Source organism: Muntiacus reevesi, chromosome 3 (assembly GCF_963930625.1).
Source record: "Muntiacus reevesi chromosome 3, mMunRee1.1, whole genome shotgun sequence".
Classification (NCBI taxonomy): Eukaryota; Metazoa; Chordata; class Mammalia; order Artiodactyla; family Cervidae; genus Muntiacus; species Muntiacus reevesi.
In genome coordinates this window covers 111,133,016-111,146,804 of record NC_089251.1, presented here as the reverse complement: position 1 = coordinate 111,146,804, position 13,789 = coordinate 111,133,016, and the positions used below count along the sequence as shown (strand labels likewise).

The window sequence follows — 13,789 nt, the reverse complement described above, 5'->3', positions numbered from 1 at the left end:
AGGAAAGACCCCTGGGGACCTGCCATCCATGCAGCTTGTAACTGAGGATCAGTGGCTCTGTACTGCTGCCCACCCCTTCCCCACCCTGATTTTCTCTGTCCTACTGTGTCATCGTCAAGATTGCTTCCCTTTGCCAGCCCCCATTCTCTAAGAGGAAGGATGACCACCTGGAAAGTGTCATGGTCCCTTCAGATACTAAGGTCTAGCCTCTAATAATTTGTAGCTGAGTCCCCGCTTCCATTAGCATCCAGCATCTGCCCTCATCCCAGTGAGCTAGGTCAAGAACCCAGCTCCCTGCCCTGGTTTCCTGCAGGGTATCGGGACATACTGGGCTGGGCTGAGACAGAGAAGCTCAAACTGAACAATAAGAATTTGGGAGATGGGGCAAGAACACAGACGTGGAGGCAGAAAACCAAAGGGGGTGAGAACAAGGAACTGAACAGTCCAATTTGGTGAGGATACAGGACACATACAAGGGAGATATTAGAAAGATCCACTCTCTAGTCTGACAGCATACTGGCCAGGATGTTGTTAGTCTGGACTATACTGCTAGTGCTTCTGCTGAGGTGCTAAGATTTCTAGAAATAGTATGAATGCTCGTGGGCAGAGGAAATGTGGCCAAAACCCTCATGGGGTCTGCAGAGAAAGAGTTCAGGACAGTCAATATCTGTTATTACTTTGGTCTCCTCACTCTAAAAATGGAGGCAATTAAGAGTAGTATATACCTTATAGAACTACGTAGAATCTAAGTAAAAGGATGCCTGACACATGGTAAGAACTCAATAAATGTCTGGAATTATGATTCTTAGGTACCAAATGAAACTCTTAATGATTGTCCTTAAACATGTTCCATCCCATTCTAGAAAACACCAGAACCATCCACCCAACTGCCCAGGCCAAAACCTAAATGTTTTGGTTCCTAGTAACATTAATCTTCATACTCCTTGGTTTTCTCCTACAAGAGGCATGAAAGAGTTTCAGAATTACATCATTAACATTACCACTGATAAATCCCTTAAGTAATGTTTAAGTTTGCTTTCCAGTTTGTACTATTCTTATAATATACACCACTGAAGATGTATAGACAACTATGCTCAGGTAACATGAATTAATCCCTTTCTCTGAAGGCTGTATTATCAGCTTAGTTTCATTTGTCTCTGTTTTAATGTTTGTTTTTCCTCCACCTCAGTCCACTCAGCCCTCCCCTTCTCTGCAGCCACCACCCCACCTCGAGGCCACATTTTCCCACCGGGATAATTGTAGGAATTTGGTCTTTGACTCCTGCCCTGTGAACATCCTGAGTGATTTATACAAAATGTAAATTAGATCCTGCCGTTCCCTCTGATCAGAAGTCTTCAGATGTGTCACCACAGCCTACAAGGCCGGGAATGATCAGAGGCCTGACTCCTCCCCAGCTTCATCTCACATCCTTCTTCATGCATGCTGGCCTCTTTGTTCTTCTAAGACCTAAACTATGTAACTTTAGTATCCTTCCACCTTCTGCTCCCTCTACAGAGAATAATTCTTTTCCCTTAGATTTTTACATGTCTGGCTACTTCTCATCTTTAATATCATGGCTTATCAAGACCTTCCTTGACTGTTCCACTCAGCACCTCTTACTTGCTTCATTACTTTCTAGGACAACACTCTATTTCTTCACTGCCTTATTGCATATATTTGTTTACTTATTATCTGTCTCCTCAAGTAAAAATATAACCTCCATGAAGGTAAGGATCTTGTCTAGCCAACTAACTGCTTAAATCTCCTGTGTGGAATACTAACACAGTGCCTGACTCAGACCAAGTACTCAATAATAGACATTTACGTTGGCCACCTGATGGGAAGAGCTGACTCATTTGAAAAGATCCTGATGGTGGAAAACACTGAAGGTGGGAGAAGAAGAGGATGACAGAGGATGAGATGGTTGGATGGCATCACCGACTCAACGGACATGAGTTTGAGTAAACTCCAGGAGTTGGGGGTGGACAGGGAGGCCTGGTGTGCTGCAGTCCATGGGGTTGCAAAGAGTCAGACATGACTAAGCAACTGAACTGAACTGAATGGAATGAGTGAAACTTGAGGTAATTCCTCTGATAGCCATGTGGGAAAGTATCTGAGAAATCTGAATTACTAAAAGACTTGTGAACTTCCTAATTAGAGATAAGAATGTGAAAGTGAAAGTCACTCAGTCGCGTCTGACTCTTTTTCCCCGTGGACTATAGCCTGCCAGGCTCCTCTGTCCATGGAATTCTCCAGGCCAGAATACTGGAATGGGTAGCCATTCCCTTCTCCAGGGATCTTCCCAACCAAGGGATCGAACCCAGGTCTCCCATGTTGCAGGTAGATTCTTCACTGTCTGAGTCACCAGGGAAGCCCAGAGACAAGAACAGTCATACACAAGAGTTCATGCACCAAGATCCTCTGGGCTTCATGAAAAGCCAGTTTACTCTTTCTTTACAGACGTAATTCTAAAAAGCTTGGTTGACTGGTTTTCTTACCTGTAGCTCATTTAAAACTGGAAACAGGAAGAGAAGGGAAGAAGGAATGCTGTCAAAATTAGCCACTGACCATACATAAGAAATCCCAAAGTCAAGGATTTGTGGACCATCTAGCTTAGAGAAAAGAGTCCCATCTTTCAAGGCCATCTTGCACAATGAAGTGCTTCAAGATGGGAGTCACTACTATCATCATCAGCATCAGCAGAATGTGATTATTCTGATCATCATAATTATTAGCAAGTGCCTAATACACAGTAGGTGTCAATGAATTACACACAAGACATGTTTCAGAAAGTTCTCTATCAAAAAAGGATAAAGAAAGTTTAGTTCTTAAAGGGAGATTTGGTCATATGGAAAAACTGATATTCATTTCTCACTGACAGTGGATAATTGAGACTTTGCTGTTTTTCCTTTCAATTGAACTCAACTTCCTCTTTCAGTTTCCTCATATTCTGAGACTAAATGATCAAACACACAATCTGACTGACTTATTCCAGGAGTTCTGGACTTGGGATTCATGGAAAGATTTCACGAGTTATGTGAACCTCCAGAAGTAGTTTATGTGCTTCAATGATTCGTGCAATTCTATGCAAAATGCTGTGTGTTACAGTGACCTTTGCAGTTTTTCTAGGGAGATGGTCTATGGCTTTCATCAGTTTCTCCAAGGAGTCCCCGATGCCAGAGGGACTGAGAAGCCTTGACTTATTTCCTACTGGCCATTATCTCTCCAGATTCAAGAAGTATCACCAGCTTTGGGCTTAAAATTCTGTGACTTTGAAATAGTTACTGTTTATCCCTCTGTTTCTGTATCTGAACAATGAGGACACCAAAGCTGCTGGATTGTTGGAAGGGTTAAATAAGAAAACATATGAAAACACCAGAGTGCCTTTAGCAGACCCTCAATAAGTTAGCTGCCACCACCACACACATTGTCATTATGATGAAGAGTTCTAATGAGATATAGGTAAATCTCCCTCCTAATGAAACCTGTTTCAGGACCTAGTGATCAAAATTGAAATCAGAACTTCAAGTCCTGGCAGAACACAGCTTTATACAATGGAAAGATAGTGCTATTTTGTTTTTAATCCCTCTGATAGAGTCTTGGATTTTACATACTTCCACTTCTACAATCTTTTGTTGGGCTAATTCCTTCAGGGAATAATGGCCAATCTCTCTGAGAAGCCTTTCCTAAATTTCCACAATGAAGAGATTAAAGACTTGTAACTTGAATCTCGGTTTGGTCTTTTATTGGTTTTGGTCCTTAACTAAGTAATTTTGATTTACTCACTTGCACAAGTGGGGCTAGTATTACCTAGCTCGTTGGGTTCTTGGGAACATTAAATGAGACAGTGCATATACACTGTTCACAGTGCCTGACACATAGTAAATACTCGGTAAGTGGTAGCTACTCATCATTATCATTAACATGCCATTAGCAAGTGCCTGACATGTACAGTCATGGGGGTCAATCAATGCTAACATTTTCTTCCGTCCCATCCAGTCAGGCCAGCCCTGAACTCTTACCTGAAGCATGCTATGGTTCATCTGGAACTGCAGGATGGCCTCACAGAGGTTCCAAAACGTGTATTCTGGCCACAGAACAGGCTGGAACACCAGGCAGGAGTGGGAGGTCTGGGAAAGGTGGGGAAGGAAGAGAATTTGGTTTAGTGACGTGTCACTGGAACATATCGCTGGTCAGCTTCCAAAGAAGGAACAGGCTGATCACGTCCAGAGATGAGGTGCCCAGGCATCCTGAGCTGCAGCTGCTGTTGCCAGCCCGGATTCACTCACTGATGGGGGAAGGGTCATCTGAGGCAGTAAGATCACCTGCCTGTAGCAAGGCAGAACTAAAGCAAGGCGAGATCAACATTTCCACCAGGAGTTTTCTAAGAGCCAATTTTAGGACTATGAAATAACATCTGGATTATGTTATTGGCTCTTGGCCCTCAGAGGTCATCTGACAGACACAGTGTCTGATAAAAGTTAGCAATGAATAAATGGTAGCTGCCATTGTTATTTTTAAGTAGCAGAATATGGCACAATGGTTAACAGCATGTGCTCTGGGGCCAGACTGCCTGGCTTTGAATTCTGGCTCCACCATTTACCATCTATTTGACCTGAGGCAAGTTACTTAACTTCTCTGGGTATATAAGAGTATCTTGTTTTATAAGGTACTGTGAAAATTTAACAAGATAACATACATAAAACAAAGCACAGAGCTGAGTGAATTTTAAACAATCATCACTGATTTTGGAACATTCTTGACAGTCACTGTTTATACCTTTAGTGGAGAGGAATTCAATGCCTAAAGGGGGATACGTTAGCTGTTATTAAAGAGCTCATTAAGCTAAACCAGTGTCACCTTCCCTGGAACTCCTACCAAGGTCTTAGGTCTTCTCTCTGGAACAACTTTATTTCTTTTCCAAAGTGACATTTTTCACATACTGGAAGGCTAGATTAGAGCTGCCTGTTATCTGCTCTCAAGGTTGTAATGACTTGTTCAGTTTGTCCTTGTTAACAAACTGTAAGTTTTAAGCCAGTAGGGATTATTTCTAACTTGGTCATTGCCATATTCCCAGCACCAAGGAGAAACTCAATTTTTTCCCCCCCAAGATAATAAACTATTTTCCAGACCATCATCCTTCACTTATGCCTTAGAGGACATGAGTCTCAGATTCCTGGCCATCTTCTGGTTGGCCTCTTCTGCTAAGTCCTCTAGTTTACCAGTGCAATCTCTTAAAACCCAACGCCCAGAAGTAAATTCTTCCGACATCATCTGACCAACAGAGTGGGCCATAAAACCACAAGCTGCACGTTACTCTTCTTTAGTATAGCCAAAGACTAAAAGTATCTTCAGTAGCTGAATCTTGTTACTTTGCTTTTGAGACTACAGGCCATTAAAATTTCTGGAATTTACCATGTGAATTGTTTCTAACTCATATCTCTCCCTCCAGCCTCTCCTTGAACAAGATTTCCTCCAGTCAAGTGCTACCCAGGGGCCAAGGGTACAGATGATGGAGATTCTCAAGCAGAGACAAACTTATTTGAGTATGAGCTCTCAGACGACAACCTACACTGGGATAACTGAGCTGAGAGGCAATGGCAGGCCCCAAAGAAAAGAGTCTGCACATAGTTTATATCCCTTGTGGACTGTGCTTGTGTAAGTGAAGCCCTTTATTCTGAAAGAGAAATCAGTAAATTCAAGGCAAGGTTCTAGCCTAGAGGTGCAGGTTACATGGCAGGTTACCAAGGCAGGAGCTTGTGCTCAGGACATAAGGCAGAAGTCCAGTTCTTGAACACAGGCACAAGTAAAGCTTCCACTACAGCAGGATAGCCTTGATTTTTCCTCTGGGCATTCCAGGCAGCAAGAACCACACAGACTCACAAAGCTAGGGGTGGATGAGGAAGGGATAACAAATGTTACCAGGCACAGCCTGGAGACAGCACTCTGGATTTTAGCTCCCCCTCCAATCTGTCCTGTGGATGCACCCACAGTTTTCAGTTCTGACACAAACAGGATAGTGGCTGGAAATTACCTACCTGCCAGAGGAGGAAGTCGCTGAGCCTCACTTCCCCAGAAGTCCGTATCAAGATGTCAGGGTGAGGAGAGTGGTTGGTATAGAGGCACTTATCGAGCAGAGACTCAGAGACATCGCTAAGGTGAGTGGGGAAGAGACAAAGAAAAGCACATATCTATCTCCTCTTGAACTACTCTCATGATGAACTTCCTTACATAAAGTTTCCCAGTTTGTAAAACACCATCAAATACATTCCTTCTACCTGGCATGCAGAAGGCCCTCAATAAATGCTTGATAAATTAATGAATGACTTTAATCTTCACAACTACATAAGGTATTTCTATCCTTACTTTATAGATAAGGAAACTAAAGCTGAGAGAAGATGAAAATTTCGCCCACAGTCATTTAGTTGCAGGCCTAAAACAGACGCACCCATCAGAGCATGTGTTGTCCTTCATGTAAAACATCTTTTTTTAAAAAATGCATACACCAGGGACTTCCTGGGTGGTCCAGTGACTAAGACTCTATGCTCTCAATGCAGGGGCCCGGGTTTAATCCCTGGTCAGGGAACTAGATACTACATGCCGAAACTAAAGATCCCTCATGCCACAGCAGAGACAAAGACCTCACATGCCACACATAAGACCCAGCATAGCCAAATGTTAGGTTGGAACAAAAGTAATTGCAGTTTTGGACTGTGAATTTTAAATCATTATAACTAGGATCAAACACATTTTTATTAATCAAAATAGGAACCATTACAATCAACATATTTTTGCCAATGAGAAATAAGTTTGTTTATTCCTGTAGCATAAAAATCCGTGCTTCAGGATTCGACAAATTTCTTGGAAAACATTTTCTGCCTCCTGCTCGTTGTGGAAGCATTTTCCCTGCAAAAAGTTGTTGAAATGCTTGAACAGGTGGTAATTGGTTGGTGAGAGGGAGGTGAATATGGCGGATGAGGCAAAACTTTGTAGCCGAAGTCGTTCAACTTTTGAAGCATTGGTTGTGTGATATGTGGTCGGGCATGGTTGTGGAGAAGAAATGGGCTCTTTATGCCGGTTGCAGGAGTTACAGTCATCAGTGCATCCCATCGATTTGCTGCGCATACTTCTCAGATGTAATGGTTTCACTGGGATTCAGAACGCTGTAGTGGGTCAGACACCACCAAACAGTGGCCATGACCTTTCTCTGGTGCAGGTCTGCCTTTGGGAAGTGCTCTGCCGCTTCTTCCTGGTCCAACCACTGAGCTGGTTGTCACCGGCTGTCATATAAAATAATTTTTCGTTGCATGTCACAATCCAATTGAGAAATGTCTTCTTGTGGTTGGGCAGAATTAAGAGAAGATGACACTTCAAAACAATAATTTTTTTGGTTTTCAGTCAGTACATGAGGCACCCACTTATCAAGCTTTTTCTCCTTTCCAACTTGCTTCAAATGTTGAATTACCATAGAATGGTTGATGTTGGGTTCTTTAGCAACTTCTCTTGTAGTTTTAAGAGGATCAGCTTCGATGACTGTTCTTAATTGGTCGTTGTCAACTTCCGGTGGCCGGCCACTAAGCACCTCAGGTCGAGGCTCTCATCTTTGCGAAACTTTTTGCACCACTATTGCACTGTACATTTGTTAGCAGTTCCTGGGCCAAATGCATTGTGGATGTTGCCAGTTGTCTCCGCTGCTTTACAACCCATTCTGAACTCAAATTAAAAACTTGCTTAAATTTGCTTTTTGTCTAACATCATTTCTATAGTCTAAAATAAATATAAACAGCAAGTAATGTCATTAGCAAAAAAACCATAAAGCTAGAAATGTGCATTAAAATGATGTATAACATAACCACATTTATTTAAGAATATATTCCAAAAAAAAGAAAAAAAAAAGAATATATTCCAATATCAAACAACAAAGTTCAACAATGCAAAACTGCAATTTTTTTTTACTTTTGCCCCAATCTAATAAATAATAAATATTTTTAAAAAAATAAATAAAATGCATATACCCTAGGACCTTGCAATTTGATTAAATACTATGCCACTGTTGTTAATAAAGATAAACCTAAGTGCACTGATTTGGAAAGATGTCTAAGACATCACATTAAATGAAAAAAAGGAAGTTTCAGAAAAAGTGTGGAAAACACATACACACACACAGAACACTCATACCTGTGAATACATATAACCATAGATACATGCAAACAAAATCTAAAAAGGCATACACCATACTATTAACAGTGATTATTTCTGTTAGGTTGGATAAGAAGGAAAGACTATCTCTTTTTACTTTATATACTTTGGCTATTGTTTGAATTTATTATAGATAAAAATTTTAAAACCTTAAATTTAAGTCATATGAACAGTGAAACACTGCAAAATATTCACTTAAGATATGAAAAACAGCAAAATGATCAGCCCTCTTATATTTGATAAGAGTTACTTTTCCAAGCAGACAGATACTCAGAAAGGAGATGAAATGAAGGAAGAATGGGGACTGGGAGTACTTATCTTAAGTTAAACTTTTCTGTCCAATGAAACAGGGTATTTGCAAGACTGGTGTCTGGTGGTTCTAGGAATGCTGTTTACCTATCCTACCAAGCACCAAGAGGAAGAATTTAGAATCTCCAAGTGGTAAGAGTTGCATCTCGGGAAGAGGTTAGAAGACAAAATTTCTTGGTGGGAACATTCTTCTGGGAGTGTAGTCAAAAAAAGCAGAAAGGCTTCCCTGGTGGCTCAGGGGTAAAGAATCTGCCTGCCAATGCAGGAGACATGGGTTTGATCCCTGATTTGGGAAGATCCCACATGCCACGGAGCAACTAAGCCTGTGTCCCACAACTACTGAGCCTGTGCTCTAGAGCCCCTGTTCCACAACAAGAAAAGCCACCACAATGAGCAGCCCTCGCTCTCCAAAACTAGAGAAAAGCCTGTGCAGCAACAAAGAGTCAAAAACAAATAAATAAAAATTAAAAAAAAAAAAAAAAAAAAAAGGCAGAGTGATATGGGCTGAGTGTTCAGAACAAGGATTTACACTTACTAGTTGTGTGTCTTTGGGTAAGTTCATCTCTCAGTCATCGTTTTGCAAACCACAGCTTTATTTTCTATACCATCATATGAGAAATAATATTCACTTATGTCTGGGCAATAGGAAGGGCTCTGGTTCAGATTTCCTGAGTCTTGTCCTTTTTAAAAAAAATATTTATTTATTTCTGGCTGTGCTGGGTGGGTCTTCACTGCTGCTCACGGGCTTTTTTTAGTTGTGGCAAGCGGGGGCTACTCTCTAGCTGCGGTGTGCAGGCGTCTCGCCGCAGTGGCTTCTGTTGGTGCAGAGGATGGGCTCTAGGCATGCGGGCTTCAGTAGCTGCGGCACTTAGGCTCAGCGGTTTTGACATAGGGACTTAGCTGCCTCGGGCCGTGTGGGATCTTCCCCGACCAGGGATCAAACCTATGTCCCCTGCATTGGCAGGTGGATTCTTAACCACTGGGCTGCCAGGGAAGCCCCCGAGCCTTGTCTTGACAGCATGATTTAATTCTCTAATTAAGAATGTGAAACATGGGAGCTCCCTGGTGGTCTGAAAGTGAAAGTCGCTCAGTTGTGTCCGACTCTTTGTGATCCCAAGGACTATACAATCCATGGAACTCTCCAGGCCAAAATACTGGAGTGGGTAGCCTTTCCCTTCTCCAGGGGATCTTCCGAACCAGAGATCGAACCCAGGTCTCGCACATTGCAGGCGGATTCTTTACCAGCTGAGCCACAAGGGAAGCTCAAGAATACTGGAGTGCATAGTTGATCCCTTCTCCAGCAGATCTTCCCAACCCAGGAATTGAACCGGGGTCTCCTGCATTGCAAGCGGATTCTTTACCAACTGAGCTATCAGGGAAGCCCCCCTGGTGGTCTAGTGGTTAGGATTCAGCCCTTTTATTGCTGTGGGCAGGGTTCAATCCCTGGTTGGGGAACTGAGATTCTGCACGCTGTATGGTGTGGCCAAAATTTAAAAAAAAAAAAAAAAAGGCGAAATCTGTACAATAAACAGTTTTTCAGCTCTCTTTGTTTTTGAAATAGGCCTATTTGTACTGTCTACTTATAGGTTACTGTGAGGGTCAACTCAAGTGAAATACAGATTTGAGTGTACCTTAGGAACTATAAAATGCTACTACATACATAAGAAGAATAAAGATTATTTCCAGACCTACCACCATGCTGGGGGACTTGGGATCCCCACATAACCCCTCTGAATTTCAAATGTGTCTGCAAAAAGTTTGTTCTGTCTAATGCATGCAGTGGGCAGAATTCTTTTCAAAAAGAAGAGAAATCTAAGGAGGTATAGACAAAAGTGACAAAATGAAAATATCTGCACTTTGGCCAAGAAAAATCTACTAACTATATGGTATTAGCTGGCCACATGAAAAATTTTAAGAAATAATTTCTATTAAAGAAAAGTAAAATACCAATTTTCACCTATAAAATTAGAATAGTTTACATTAAATAAAAATCTTGGTAAAAATAAGGTTAAACAGACACATCCAGACCCAGATCCTGAGGAAACAATCCAAAATGCAGACAAGAATTAAGGCCACAGATTTCACTGTAGCCCTATTTGTAATAATGATAAATTAGAAACAGCCTATAGAACCAACAACAAAATGATTAAGTAAATTAAAGCAAGATATATTATGTAGCCATTAAAAATTATGATATGAAGAATTATTAAGGAGACTTCCCTGATGGTCCAGTGGTTAAGAGTCCACCTTCCAAAAAAAAAAAAATCCACTGTCCAATACAGGGGAGGAGGGTTCAATCCCTGGTCAGGGAACTAAGGTCCCACACATGCCTCAAGGTTACTGAGCTCGTGAGCCACAACTACTGAACCAGTGTACCACAGGGAAAGATCCCACATGCTGCAACTAAGACTTGATATAGCCAAAAATAAATAAATAAAGGGAAGAATTATTAAAAAACAGGCCATGGAAGAGTGCTCATATTACAACATTATGCAAACAAAGCATGATTAAGGTTGTTTACAGTGTAATTTCTTCTGTTAAAAATATTTATGTCATTATTGGATTAGTGTTTTAAAAAGATGACTCTGGCTGAACTGCCAACCATAGCTGATCACCACTTTTGCCAGCATCAGCTCTGTGCCTTGCACATCACATCCATTATTGTAATACATGGCACCATGGATTACGTATTAGTGTACACAAACCAGATGTGAGCTGCGTGAGGGCAAGCCCTTATCCTGTTCTTCCAGCAGAGGACTTTGTCGGGACAGAGAAAGACTTGTTCGAATAAATCAATCAATGAACCATTGAAAACAGATCGCAGAAATAAATATACACTGGTTTTCCAAATATAAATACATCTAAAACGTATATGACTATGTACCTTTTCAAACAACCTAGAACTCAAACACAAGTAACAGACATTGTCACAGCTTGCTAGAAAAGATCAACACAGTAGTTAAACACACACACATACATAAGCACACAAGAAGACTCAGAGGAAATACTTAAAATCAAAAGTTTACCAGGCAGCTTCCCTGGTGGCTCAGGGGCAGGGAATCCGCCTACCAGTGCAGGAGACCCAGGTCCGATCACGGAGTCGAGAAGATTCCACATGTCTCAGAGCACCTAAGCTGGTGCGCTACAAGTCGGTGCACTCCAACTACTGCACCTGTGCTGAAGAGCCCGGAACCGCGACTAGTGAAGCCCGGGAGCTCCACCTCGGCCGTGAGAGAAGCCCACACACCACAACTAGAGGAAAGCCCGAGCAGCAACAAAGACCCAGCACTGCCAGAAAGACAAACCCGTTACCAGGGTTGTTGCTGAGGGCCGAACCCTGAGAGATTTAATTTTTCATCTTTATATAGCTTGCAAATTTTCTCTAATGATTATCTCTGACTTTTATAAAAGTATGCGTATACTGGGGGGAGGCTGCATTCTTTTTAAAAGAAGTATTTCTATTTGGGATAATGGAAAACTTCTGGAAATAGTTGTGATGATTACACAACACTGTGACCGTACTTTATGCCACTAAATTACAGTAAAAATGGTTAAAACAATAAAATTTATGTTATGTATGTATTTTGTTGTTGTTGTTGTTGTTATGCATGTCTTATCACCAAAAAAAAGTAAAAACATTTTCTGGAAGGATACTGGTACAAATATTCCACAAGATAATGGCTCCTCCCTAATTACTTATTTCACGATATGGCCAACCTAAAATAAAACCAATTAAAAACCTATAATGGAGATACGACACCAGCTTTGGGAAGGGAGGCCTGGCAACAATGAGTATCAACAAGACAGTGAATGGCCTGTAAGCGAGAATAAGAACGTGTCACTGTGTTCCCAGTACCATCTAGGAAACACAGACCCTTTTCTAGAAGGTACAACTCAGAAATGCGTCCTGTAATAACAACATAGTACATTTCTCTAGCATTCAATTTATAAAGAAGATGGTGAAGAGCATAGGCTTTGGAAGCAGATGCAACTGAGGTGGAGTCCAGGCTGTTCCACTAAGTTTATGTGACTTTAGGTTAGGCAGGGCAACTAACCTTTTTTTTTTTTCTTTAATTTTTTGGCTGTGACACATGGCATGCAGAATCTTAATTCCCCCATCAGGGATTGAGCCCACACCCGTTGCAGTGGAAGCACAGTTGTAACCACTGGACTGCCAGGGAAGTCCCAACTAATCTTTTTAAACCTTAGTTAATTGGGCTTCCCAGGTGGCACAGTAGTAAAGAATGCCAATACAGGAGATGCAGGACACGTGGGTTCGATCCAGGAAGATTTCCTGGAGAAGGGAATGGCAACCCACTCCAGTATTCTTGCCTAGGAAATCCCATGGACAGAGGAGACTGGAGGGCTCAGCCCAAGGGGCTGCAAAGAGTCGGACATGACCGACCATGCACGCACCCATGCATATAACCAGTCTTAGGGCTTCCCTGGGGGCTCAATGGTAAAGAATCCTCTTGCCAGTGCAGGAAACAGAGGTTCACTCCCTGAGTCAGGAAGATCCCCTGGAGAAGGAAATGGCAACCCACTCCAGTATTCTTGCCTGGAGAATTCCAATAAACAGAGGAGCCTGGCGGGGTACAGTTCATGAAGTCAGAGTCAGACACAACTTAGTGACTAAACAACATGAGTGGTCTTATAAAGTGGGACAAATAATAGTCACTACCTTAGATGAAAATCACATGAGACTATGCACGATGAACTCAGTCTCGTGCCTGCCTCATAAGATCTGATAACTATTAGATATTAATTTTTATTTTTATACTTTGCTATTGCTTATTTCAACCTTCCTATAAGGCAGTCAGTATGCCACAGTGAAAGACAGCTCAGGCTCTGGAGCCAGGCTGGAAACCCTAGTCAACGATGTGAGCTTGGCTATTTAACCTCATGCTGGGCTGTGCTTAGTCGCTCAGTCGTGTCTGACTCTGCAACCCCATGGACTGCAGCCCGCCAGGCTCCTCTGTCCATGAGGATTCTCCAGGCAAGAATACTGGAGTGGGTTGCCATGCCCTTCTCCAGGGAATCTTCCCAACCCAGGGTTCGAACCTAGGTCTCCCGCACTGCGGGCAGATTCTTTACCAACTGAGCCACCAAAGAGGCCCCATTTAACCTCATAGCGAGGTCCAATTTATAAAAACAGTATTTACCTCAAAGCGTCTAAGGATTAAATGAAGTATGTACATGGACTACTTATCAAATGCTGGCTGCAAAGAAAGCGATTAGTAAACACTAGCAATTATTATTAACACTATTGACTTAAGGGGAA

The 13,789-nt window shown here is 41.9% G+C and overlaps 1 protein-coding gene across 4 annotated transcripts in view; it reads right to left on the bottom strand.

Moving 5' to 3' along the window:
• The window catches only part of DHDDS (dehydrodolichyl diphosphate synthase subunit), a 33,763-nt gene that overhangs the window by 6,275 nt on the left and 13,699 nt on the right, over window positions 1-13,789 (bottom strand). For all 4 annotated transcript variants that reach the window (XM_065930131.1, XM_065930132.1, XM_065930129.1 and 1 more), the window contains 2 exons: window positions 6,039-6,153; window positions 4,023-4,130 (listed from right to left, as the gene is read on the bottom strand). In XM_065930131.1, the coding sequence (XP_065786203.1) occupies window positions 4,023-4,130; window positions 6,039-6,153 (223 nt within the window). The remainder of the gene's footprint in view (window positions 1-4,022; window positions 4,131-6,038; window positions 6,154-13,789) is intronic.